This window comes from Chanos chanos, chromosome 6 (genome assembly GCF_902362185.1).
Source record: "Chanos chanos chromosome 6, fChaCha1.1, whole genome shotgun sequence".
Classification (NCBI taxonomy): domain Eukaryota; kingdom Metazoa; phylum Chordata; class Actinopteri; order Gonorynchiformes; family Chanidae; genus Chanos; species Chanos chanos.
Window position 1 is genome coordinate 41,674,869 of NC_044500.1, and position 12,145 is coordinate 41,687,013.

The 12,145-nt window shown below is 41.3% G+C and overlaps 1 protein-coding gene across 1 annotated transcript in view; it reads left to right on the forward strand.

Annotated features, from left to right (window-relative positions):
* Positions 1-375: 375 nt before the first annotated feature.
* Positions 376-12,145, forward strand: part of adamts9 (ADAM metallopeptidase with thrombospondin type 1 motif, 9) — a 40,535-nt gene continuing 28,765 nt past the window's right edge. Inside the window, exons 1-16 of the mRNA XM_030776744.1 lie at positions 376-472; positions 797-1,188; positions 2,768-2,927; positions 5,022-5,311; positions 5,972-6,055; positions 6,308-6,432; positions 6,617-6,657; positions 6,796-6,901; positions 8,171-8,317; positions 8,528-8,669; positions 9,012-9,116; positions 9,995-10,140; positions 10,403-10,584; positions 10,806-10,942; positions 11,669-11,786; positions 11,987-12,082. Of these exons, the coding sequence (XP_030632604.1) occupies positions 376-472; positions 797-1,188; positions 2,768-2,927; positions 5,022-5,311; positions 5,972-6,055; positions 6,308-6,432; positions 6,617-6,657; positions 6,796-6,901; positions 8,171-8,317; positions 8,528-8,669; positions 9,012-9,116; positions 9,995-10,140; positions 10,403-10,584; positions 10,806-10,942; positions 11,669-11,786; positions 11,987-12,082 (2,368 nt within the window). The remainder of the gene's footprint in view (positions 473-796; positions 1,189-2,767; positions 2,928-5,021; positions 5,312-5,971; positions 6,056-6,307; positions 6,433-6,616; positions 6,658-6,795; positions 6,902-8,170; positions 8,318-8,527; positions 8,670-9,011; positions 9,117-9,994; positions 10,141-10,402; positions 10,585-10,805; positions 10,943-11,668; positions 11,787-11,986; positions 12,083-12,145) is intronic.

A 12,145-nucleotide genomic window follows, 5' to 3' on the forward strand; every position in this document is an offset into this window, starting at 1 on the left:
AGTATGGTCAGATTGAGGGTATTAGTGTTTGGAGCAGGAGTGGCTTTGTAAAAGAGGCGTGTTCCACAAAGTAATGTAGGCTACCTTCAACTGCCTTCATGTGTAATCCCGCCCATGACTTCACGGGCAAAGTGAGCTCGTGGAGTGAAGCCCACTGCAGTTTTCTATACTTAGACCCCTTTTTACATTATGCATGTTCGCCAGGGATTCCGCGAACCTTTCCCGACTACGCGCACATTAGCGGCTAGGAACCCACCTACCGAAAGTAGGGGATAATCGATTTGAATGAAGCTGCCGCGCGCTTGAAAATTGATAGAGTATCAGTGTTGGCTTATTACATTCAGGCGTGCAACTTTCTACCTAACTTGGACAAACATGCATGTGCTCTTTCGGGCTGCTGGTTTTCTATTACTCCCAATCTTATTGAATGTAGCAGCATCAACAGGGAGACTGCGATTAGGATCAAGAAAAGGTAAGACAAACGTTTTTACTTTTCTTCACTTGTTTCTGTCTTTCCCTCGCATGCTCTGTTATTCGGTAACCGGAGTGCAGAGAATGAATGACTTTTTCGAGGATCAGGGGAGCACATGATTATCAATATATTTTTGAGAGGGGACAGGACCAGTAACTTTAATATTTTGATCTACCTAGTTTTTCAAGGGTCATCGTGACATGATACAGAATCTGATATTCTTCTTCTTCCTCTTCTTCTTCTTCTTCTTATTTTCATTATTATTATTACTATGTATTATATGTGTCATGTTGTTGTGATTGCTGTTTCTGATTCTGTCCTCAGCCAAACTGCCTGAACAGCTTGGTGCTTATGAGATTGTAACTCCGTCAAGAGTGAATGAAGCCGGTGACAAACTGCCGACGAGCGTGCACTTCAAAAGGAAAAAACGGAGTATTGATGCAGCCGGCAACGTTTCCGATCACTGGGCCTCGGAGCGCATTCATTATAGAATATATGCCTTTGGGCAGCTCTATCACCTTAACCTCACGCTCGAGTCGGGATTTATAGCGCCACTTTACACTGTCACGATACTTGGAGTACCCAACAGAGGTAATCTAACGGATTTTTCACAAGAGGGGGAGGAGGAAGATACAGACTACCAGCACTGCTTCTATAAAGGACATGTGAATGCTAAAACGGAGCACACAGCAGTCATCAGCCTTTGCTCCGGTTTGGTGAGTTTGTGCATATTTCAATAAAATGATTTATAACGCGACAAGTTTGACAAGTCGTGTTTGACTTTGAAAAACACAGTTCAAACAGCATCCTTTATTTACGTATGATTTTGTAATATTAGATTTGCCGAAATGCGAAAGGCAACTCTAAAAATCACTGATATAATCTCGATTTATGAAACTATCGCTTTCTGATAGATAGAATAAACTACTGTAGGGTCTAAAAGTGCTTCTCCTTGTCACTTGTTCCCTCATTATTTAGAATGCTGAGCTTGTAGAAAACAAATGGGATTTTGTGCGTGTTCATGAATCAGTAGCAGAAAATTAATCCATGGTGACTTGCAATTCCCAATCATTCAAATTTACATTTCGATAGTGATCTTAGTGACGTCCTACGCACATCAGTGCTGAGGTAGCTCTAGCCGTGGTGACGTAAACGTCATTCCATATTTGGAGGCTTAACGTACTCCATTGACAAGTAAATAATAACTCACAAAAAAGGGGACATTCTCACGGTGACACATTGCAGATTCAAAAAAAAAAAAAAGATAAAGAAGAAAAAAAGCCTTTACATGTTTGTTGCTCTAACTATTTACGCATATTAAAAATACGTGACACTAATCGAACCAAGTTATCTTTGTAAACGTTTCATGCAAGTATAGGCTAATGTTATAGATGAGAGTCACACTACTGTCGTGTGAAGTCGCTGTGAAGGAGCATGATTGCTCTTCACTGACTTCTCTGGTAAATGTATAAATTATGTATGTTCTGATTCCTTACTGTATCTGCACGAGTGTTTACTTTAAGTCTGCGTTGGGATTCCAATGCTTAGGCGTCTCCCATCTCTCAGGTAAATGGTATCACCTCTCCACTTTTTTTGGCAGCCTAAGACCCTTAGGACTAGTAATCACACCTATGGGTGGAGTCATAGTGTTTACTGTGATAGATACTGGATGTTTTATGAATCAGTCGCATGAACATGCAGGACGTTTTAGATCATAGACTATGCTTCAAGAATTATTGGTCACTGAATGCAGGAAGCCTCAGAGACTGTGACTTTCCGTTGGGGGCCACATTTAGTGGATTAATGGATTATACATTCCAGTCAGGATGTCTTGTGTATTGTGCAGATCTTTGATTATCAGAAACATGAGGAACAATGTGCTGTTTTGTTTAATTGAACTAAAATCAAAGCACGTGTTAGAGCCACAATACGGACTGCTTCCAGTTGTTTTTCTGTTACTATGAGATCAGAGCCAAGGCTCTTTTTTTTTCAATGAATGCTGACCCTACATCTCTTAATGTGTGGCTTTTAACACTGTATTACACAACTAAATCAAACCTCTGCACGGTATTATTGGCTGATAAACATCTTTGGCATGAGTCTCTTTCCTCTCGAAGTCAGTAAATGCACTAGTAAGCATGCAAACACATGTTTATATCACCATATCATTATCAATCAAGCAAGGATCTGAGCCTGAATGTGTCTATCTATCTTAAAACCACACTCTGTTTCAACTTGAAAGCTTCTTAATAATTTTTTTTTTTTTTGTTCTGTTTTTTGGGGGGGGTTCTTCAGCTTGGCACTTTCAGGTCACCAGAGGGGGAATATTTTGTGGAGCCCCTGCACAGCTACAATGGTGAGCATTATGAAGAAGAACACAACAAACCTCATATTGTCTACAAAAAGGACACCCTAAAGAAGGCTGAGGGAGAGCAGACATCATGTGACACTTCAGGTAAAAGAATAAAATGCTTTCTAAACATCACCTTCACAGAGGCTGCAAAGCACAGCTATGTCTGATTCTGAATTGATGCAAACATTCCTTCATCTTAGTATCATGAGTAGGATGGAGCCAATTGGAATACTGTTGCAAGATATGACACCTTGTTCTGAAAATCAACTTGACTCCTCAGTGTTACTGCTAGAGCTGAAGAATGGAGGTTTTTTTTTCAGAATGAGGCAGTGCGTAGAATAAAATTGTCACCATTTCTTCAGATAAAGTCTTCCATCATTTATGAATTGTCAGAAGAGGGCATCATGCACTATGCCTTTTTAATATGAAAGTATGATGTCTTTCCATTCAAAGTTCATGAGTTGGTGAGTCACATCCAATAGCGTCAAGATACAGGAAAGTTTTAGTGTGTCACTTACTTTTGCTGTCTTCATACTGATGGGTAAAAAGATGATAAGCAACAATGGATGGAAAGGCTGAACCTGTAGAATTTATGTAACATTTATATGGCGTAAAATTTAAGAAGGAAACTATAAGGCCATATATACATGTATAGCCTTATGGAATATATGTGCTAAGTTTACAATAACTGCCCAAAAGAAAATCAAATCAGGTAAAGTAAGTGAAACTGCTGAAAAATTGTTTCGGTTCTTAGAGTCGTGTGGTGATTCAAAAAAAAGGGATGAACAAGCAAATAGAGACCCCATATACGCCCCTGATTCTTTGGGTTTCAACGTTGCAATCTCACAATTAACCACAAGGTGAAAGTAAAGCAATTAGATCAATTCTAAACTAAATTTACCATTAATTCTGTCATCCTGCAGAAAGATTTTCTTAATGAGTATGAGAGGACTGAATCCTCTTTTATGTCTCCATTTAACAGGGTCAAGATTAAGTTTGCACTTTCTTTTTTTGAGGAAGAAAATGAATGAATGAATAGTTTCATATTTCTATTTTTATCATAGTTTAAGCTCTAGTATCTGCTATTTTCAGGAATTTTCATGTATGTCAGTCAGGGGGAAAAGGCATTTTGTGCAGCAGAACAGGAAGAGCATTTTAAAACTCCTGCTTTGATATCTCAGCATCTTAGTTTATTGCCACAAAATCCTGTTGACTCTTGCACTTCCTGTACCCTCTAGATAAGGAAATGTGATAGGACCAGTACCATGAAGACATGCTGCAATTCGCATTGTGGCGAAGTGATGCCAAGTTCAAACATTTAGAAATTCATGACCATGAAAATAAATTTGGATCGTGTTAACATAACGTAAAAAGACTCATGTCACTGTTTATGCATGAAGCTCAACAGTGTCTTTGTGTTCCTCACTATATTTCTGATATCATAATGTGTAAAGGAAATATCTACCCCCCCCCCCCTCAAAAATGCCCCAGGCAAGGAAGACTGTGGGATATCTTATAAAAGGGCTTTTTGTAATCTTCTGTAAAAGTAGGGGAATAGGTTTCATCACAATTGCCATCACATGCAGTCAGCACAGTATCGTTTTCTTACTCAGACTGTTTTTTATTGTGAAGATAGTGTTGTTTTTACAGTGATTTGTAGAGTTTTAGTCTTTCTTGACTTAGTGATACAATTATGTTGCATCTGGGTTATCAACCCATAATCGAGATCATGCAATAGGCGTCTTGCCTTTTTTTGGAGTGCTTGAGTGTGTTAGCGTTAAGTCCCGAGATGTGAGGAGTTTGCTCCATCTTTGGTTAATGGTAAAATGCCAAGCTTACCTAACTTGAACCCCTCTTAACCCAACCCCCCTCCCTGTGGACCCGATGCTACTCACAGAGAGAGAGAGGCCTGCAACAATTCATTTTTCGACTCATTCCAGTAACAATAATAAACATTTGCGGTTCTATGGTCCATTGTTTGCCCTCAAAATAATTCTCTGGTTGTCATTGCAACATGATACTTTGCAGCGTTGGAGAGGATAGATTATGCTATCTTTGATTTTTTTTTTTTTTTTTTAATCCTGCGTCTCTGGCATATTAGGTCGTTGACAACTTAATTAATCACAATAGGCAAAGTTGAATTGTCTGCGTGTGATCGTGCATGTGCGCAGCATTAATCTGTGGTTCTCTCTCTAGGACATAATCAGAGACACGGGAGACACAGGGACAAGGCGAAGCAGAAGGCGTCTGCCGGCATGCTGGCTGACCTGGAAACTCTGAGCAGAGGGATCTCTGCAAATCTCTCCCCTTCCACAGAAAACAAGCATGCAGCTAATGACAGCAGCGGTGACTCAGGACCTCACAGGAGATCAAAGCGCTTCCTTTCCTATCCCCGCTTTGTAGAAGTCATGGTTGTTGCAGACAGCAAAATGGTGGAACATCACGGGAACAATCTCCAGCACTACATTCTCACGTTGATGTCCATTGTAAGTTCTGCCCAGTTAACCTCGGGCCTCTTTCATGGTTCTCGGTGCTTTTGGCCAACACAAGCTTAGCTTTGAACGAACAGGAATTTCAATCCTTCAGGATAATGACAGCATGAGGTAGACTTTCCTGACAGTTTTGATGAATGTGAAAAAATAACATCGGGTATGTCGCATAAATGGCATACCGAAGACATTTGTGTTTGGCCATGTGGGGAGGGCAGATGACCTATATTTTGGTCCTGGCAAAGGTTACGTTCTCTGCAGGAACTGGAACCATAATCAACTCCTCGACAGCCAAGGAACATTTTGGAGCAGCTGAAGCTAACTCCATTATAAATAGTCCAGCTGTGAGGGACTGTCTTAATAAGCCCTGCTTGACAAGATTACAGTGTTTGCTGTTGTCTGTGCACTTAAAACTCTCAGGTTGAGGAAATGATATATTATGTATGAGGTGTAATATAACTACGCCTCAGATAGAATCTCATTCATTTTCACACTGATTATATGAAACATCTGTGGACTTGCTTATACTAGCAGCATGTTTGGTTTATGTGCTGATTTGATTTTTGTGTAATTATCGTGTAAAAGATACCCATCCAAAGTTGTTTTTTTTTTAATTTCGAGATCCAAATGATTTAATGTACTTTACTTTTCTTTTAGGTTTCCTCCATCTACAAAGATCCCAGCATTGGCAACCTTATAAATATCGTCATTGTGAAATTAGTCATGATAAGTAATGAGCTGGTAAGTCTGCATTGCTCCAGCTTTATCCAAGAAGGGTTAAGTCAAGGGCAACTGGACTTGGTTGTAGATTCTTGAAGACGTTTCACCTCTCATCCAAGAGGCTTGCTGCCCTCGACTTAACCCTTCTTGGACAACTATGACCTGGATAACTGAGAATCTTCACGGACATTGCTCCAGCTTCTTTATAATTTACTTGTGAATAAAAGTTACACAGTTGTAATGACCCAGTTCTGTATTCTTACCACTCCACAGGATGGTCCCGCAATCTCTTTCAATGCACAGGCCACTTTAAAGAACTTTTGCATTTGGCAGCAGGGTCAGAATCATCCAGATGACAACCACCACTCCCACCATGACACGGCTATCCTTATCACCAGGTGAGAGCAGGCACTGGAGATCTCTATGTCATCCGGCATCCTTATTCATATTTGCGGAGACCCAATAGTGGGATGCTAATGATGGTTCCGCCAGCACATTGTCTTTTTCCAAACCCACAGGTAACGATTTAGGAATTGAATGTGCCTTTTGTATGAATAATATACATTTGTGTCTCTTTTCTAGGCAGGACATCTGTCGAGCACGGGACAAGTGCGACACGTTAGGTGAGTTTGCATCAAACAGTGTGTGCATGGACGGATTTAACCTCTAAGTGGTTGAATAGACTTAGTCATTAAGACAAACAGGCAATTCACAATAATGTGAAAGTGGAGGATGTTTTTTAAAACTGATTGTATTCGTAGGACTTGCTGAGCTGGGTACAGTGTGTGACCCGTACAGAAGCTGTAGCATCAGTGAAGACAATGGGCTCAGCACCGCGTTCACCATCGCCCACGAGCTTGGTCACGTGTGAGTGTTTCCTACCCTCGCTTTTTTCATGTACTCTGCCATTTTCTGCCAAAAGTGCGTTTGTTTATTTTAATTTTTTTTTTCTGAGAAATCGCGTGTTGGAACCACTTTATTATTTTAGTGTTAGTCTGTAAATGATGCAAAATATCACACTCAGTATCTCACTGAACTGCACTGTGCTTTTATCTGAGAGCAATAAACTCTGTCATGGCCCACTGTTCTGGATTTCCTGTACACAGTGTGACACACACAAGCACACACACACACACACACACACACACACACACACACACACACAACTACATGATAATTCGCTCACTGTGGTCTTTCCAAGGTCTCCTTGTCCTCAAATTATGTCCTGCAATGCACCTTATCTACTAATTTTTGTTTAAAAATCTAAATGTATTAGTCTCTGTGAAGCTTTAGTCTGTGCAGATGTTACGGTTAGACGGTACATCCTCTGTAATATGATAAGACATTTAAACTTTGTCTGTCTTTACTTTAGAAGAACGAGTTTAATGTCTAACTGTAGCTTTTGCTGAGGTGAACCACGTGCACCCCAAGGAGTAGAAGGAGCAGTCAGCTGTTGGCTGTGGTTGGTGCAGTGGGTTATTAAGATTAATCGTCTGGGCTGTGTGTTGAAGTGAATGGTCCGAGAGAATTCCGTTGGACCAGCTGATAAAGAACGGTCCAATCACAGCCAGACTTCCCCGCATTATTCCCGCTCCTAATGTCAGTGTGAAAGACTAAGAGGCTATAAGCCAGTTTCTGCGTGTACAGGCAGCTTTTCCATAGAATCCACAATCTCTGCACGGTACAGGGTGGTTGCCAGGCATGGTGCTCTGCAAAATCGGTCTGTTAAACAAATTCTCTTTTTTTTTTTTTTTTTGTGCCATATACACAAAATGGGATTTTTGAATTCCGCTCTTATCCGTGTTAATAGGTGACATCACTGCCACGGTCTTCTAAGTATTTGAGCCGCCGTGAAATACAGTGCAATGCTGTGCATACCTCACCTCTCTACCAGTGTCAGCCTCTACTCTGATCCATTCTGGTTCTCTTATTCCTGAGCAGTCTACTGGGTCACTCTTTAACACAGTACAATACACACACACACACACGCATGCACACACACACGCATGCACACACACACACACACACACATGTTGGCCCCTTTTAAGCGATGAGAAATTAGCAGAGTGATAGCATCAGGTTTGAATGAACTTGGCTGATCTTTTCTGTGGATTTGTTTGTTTGTTTGTTTTTTAGGTTCAACATGCCACATGATGACAGTAACAAATGCAAAGAGGATGGTGTTAAAAATCAACAGCACGTGATGGCCCCCACCCTGAATTACTACACCAACCCTTGGATGTGGTCCAAATGTAGCCGGAAATACATCACAGAGTTTCTCGAGTACGCAGCAACTGTTTTCCTTATAAAAATGCAGTGAACGATTGTATGGGTTTGTGTTGCAGTAGCATTGTTTAGGTTTTGGTAGGTAACTGATTGGGAGTTCTGTTGCTCCACACTTAAATTCCTCATACTGAAGGTGTTTTTATTGTCTTGTTTGTCTTTGTTTTTTTGTTTTTTCTTTAAGTCATTTTTTTTATTATTTCTTATTAGCACAGGGTATGGTGAATGTTTACTCGATGAGCCAGTATCTAGACCATACAGTCTATCTCAGCAGCTGCCCGGAAGGATATACAATGTCAATAAACAGTGTGAATTAATATTTGGGCCTGGAACACAGGTGTGCCCATATATGGTAAGGAAACACTCTACACGGAATCAAACGGTTAAGCTTTCATGTTGCTCTGTCAAAAACAAGTAATCCCTCACTCGTATAGAGAGCTCAGTATGAAGTCTAACATTCATTATGAACTCTTTTTTTTCCCCCCTCAAAAACTTGAAAGTTATCTATTTAAGTTGCAAAGATGAGTTTTCGTTACGTAACGTTCTTGAGTTTTGTGTAGCATACCTTTCGCAGCTGCTCTCTAAGTATTCAAAGGTTTTGTTTGAAAGACATGTCTTGTGAAGTACTGATGAGTGTGTATTGCTTGCTTGGAGAGTTTCAGAGAGTAACAGTGTGTTTGTGGATGATTTCCAGACGCAGTGTCGGAGGCTGTGGTGTACCAGCCCAGAAGGCGCCCAGAGAGGCTGTCGGACCCAGCACATGCCGTGGGCGGATGGAACCGAGTGCTCTCCTGGAAAGGTAAGTCCAGCAGATGCACACTAAAGTCCTTTCACACAAAGACATGCATAGACTCCTTCACTTATATAAACAGGCACTCCAGCCATCCGAGCATGAAGGCCAAGAGGATAACTTTCTCGTGACAGAAAAACTGTAGCTTTGAACTCTTGTTTGTTCAGCAGTAATCTGCAGAATGGCATTGAACAAACATGATAAACAGCTTTTCAAAACCAATTGCAACGCTGCCTGAAAAAGAAAATATTCATCCAAGAATCCGTAATATAACCCAAATGATGCATATGGCATGCTGTGCAAATCCCTTCATTTTTAAAGACAGATTTTGAATGATTTGAAGGAGAGACTGGTTTGTTCCAAGGCCTGTATTATTATGAAGCAATAATAGGCTTAAGCAGAGCTGTGAATGGAGACTTGCAGAGATTTCCCTATCCATTACTGGTTTAGTGTAGCTTTTAATTAGCCTAGCTTCCACTTCCTGCTCACTTGTCTGACTTAAAAGGGGGGGTTGGAGGTATACCGGCTTCGGAGGTCTCAGGGCACACATGCTGAAGCTTCACGTTGTTTACAAATTGTTTTAGTGCACCAAAACACTATGGTCTTACATGGGGAGCATCAGTCCAGTTATTTAAAAAAATGTCTTCACTGAACATGACAGCAGCCCCTTTGCTATATACCTGGAACGCATCTTGCCTGTTTTTTCCAGTCGAGTCACTTCCTCTTAGAAAGACACGTTTGCAATTAATGTGGGTTTTTTTTTTACTCACTCAGTCTGAAAGAAAGCCTCTGAGACTGGCTTCAAAAAAGGCTTGACTCAGACTTGGCTTGACAATAGATATATTCTCATCCTTTGACATTTTTGTTCCTGATTCTCCTCTCAATAGCATTGCAAACACGGCGTGTGCATTACCAAAGAGAATGACGCTGTACCAGAAGAGGGGGCCTGGGGTGTGTGGAGTCCGTTTGGGACATGCTCACGAAGCTGTGGGGGGGGCATCAAGATTGCCGTCCGCGAGTGCAACCGACCTGTGTAAGCCAAGGCTTTGCATTTCAACTTTTTCGGACTTCCTGTGAAATACACCCAGAGTGTCGCTGTTCTTTCGCAAAAAACCCAAACTGTCCTCAAAATACACCCACCTCATCCCCGCTTGGTTCGTGCATTGGACGTAGTTGGTCACGCATTGTAGTGTTGTACAGTAGTAGTCGGGTTGGCCGCAGAGAGCGGACAAAAATCATGACGGGTAGTATCACAACCCAGCGGTGATATTGTGTCTCTCTCTTTGTCCCCCAAGGCCCAAAAACGGGGGGAGATACTGTGTGGGACGCAGGATGAAATTTCGTTCCTGCAATTCCGAGCCATGCTCCAAGCAGAAGAAGGATTTCAGGGAGGAGCAGTGCGCCTCCTTCGACGGCCGCCACTTCAACATCAACGGTCTACCTCCAAACGTGCGCTGGGTACCAAAGTACAGTGGAAGTAAGTCACCACGCCTCCCTGCTAAAACAGCAAAAACACACGTCCCGACCATTACATACGATACCTTACTCGTCTGACTCAGCCTCATGTATTTGTTAATCTAGTCCGACTGAGATATGAAGATACAAAATCAAATTGTGAGATTTTGATAAAGTGTGATAGGACAGTGTTAGTTAACTGTGTGTTTTGTTTTTTTTCCCCCGGTCTGTTTTGTTCCGTAGTTCTGATGAAGGATCGCTGCAAACTCTTTTGTAGAGTTGCAGGCAGCACAGCCTACTATCAGCTCAGGGACAGAGTGATCGACGGCACGCCGTGTGGGCCAGACACCAATGACATTTGCGTGCAAGGCCTCTGCAGGGTGAGCGTTGGTGTTAAATCACTCCACCTCTACCGCACGTTTAGATAAACCTCTTGCAAACAGTAACAACGTTTTTGTATGTCCTCCAAGGGCTTTCTGCCCCTCAGTTCAACACAGTAAAGTCTACTGCTCTTGAGGTTTTCTCTTTTTTCTTTTTTTCTTCTTCTTCTTCTTTTTTTTTTTTTTTTTGATGCTGCGGCAGCTCTCCAGCTGGAATGTCTCTTACTTAGAAAGTTACCGCCTGAAGTAAAAAAAAAAAAAAAATGTTTCACCAATAAGCCATTGCCTGGAAATAGATTTTCTCAGACTACTATGAACACTGTGTTAGAGGCCATTTTGTCTTGGTGACAGTGAATTACTATGGCATTATTCTGTTATTTCCATTCTAAGTCTGAGTGTATAGCCAAAAATAGATCACATTAACTAGCCTTACTTCTTCTGTAAGTATGTCTACAATACACCATCTAATTACTGGAATCTCAGGATTATGCATGATGATCCTATTGATGGGTGGGATTTCTTGTGCATAGCATCTTTCTTTTAGCATACATAAAACATAAAAAGTTAGTGCAATCAAACAAGGGTCCAGTTTAAACATATACCGTGTGATATCTGAACCTCAGTATGCTCTTTCACAGGTTAAGTGAGTGTCATTCAGATGTTAAACAGAAACCAAAAAGCACTCTGTCGTACTCAGCTATTTTTTTTATGTTGTTTTGTGTGCAGCAAGCGGGATGTGATCATGTGTTGAACTCCAAAGCAAGGAGAGACAAGTGTGGGGTGTGTGGAGGTGACAACTCCTCCTGTAAGACCATGGCAGGCACTTTCAACACCGTACACTACGGTAGGTCGCTGAAAGCCTGTTCTGACGGCTTCTCTAGCAGTCCACGTTTTACAGGAAAGCTATGTCAGCAGCATACTGTGCCGGGTCAAGGTATAAGGTGCAACTTTCATTTGAATGGCTTTATTTCGTTTTGGTATTCATTAATGTGCATTGTGGTTGATGAATGATTTTTTTTTTTTTTTTTACACGCCGGTTGCCAGGATACAACGTGGTGGTGAGAATCCCCAGTGGTGCTACAAACATTGACGTCCGACAACACAGCTACTCAGGGAAACCAGAGGATGATAACTACCTCGGTAAGAGAGTTTAAACTCTCAGCTTGTCTTTTTTTCTTCTTTCTCCTTATGCAACATCTCATT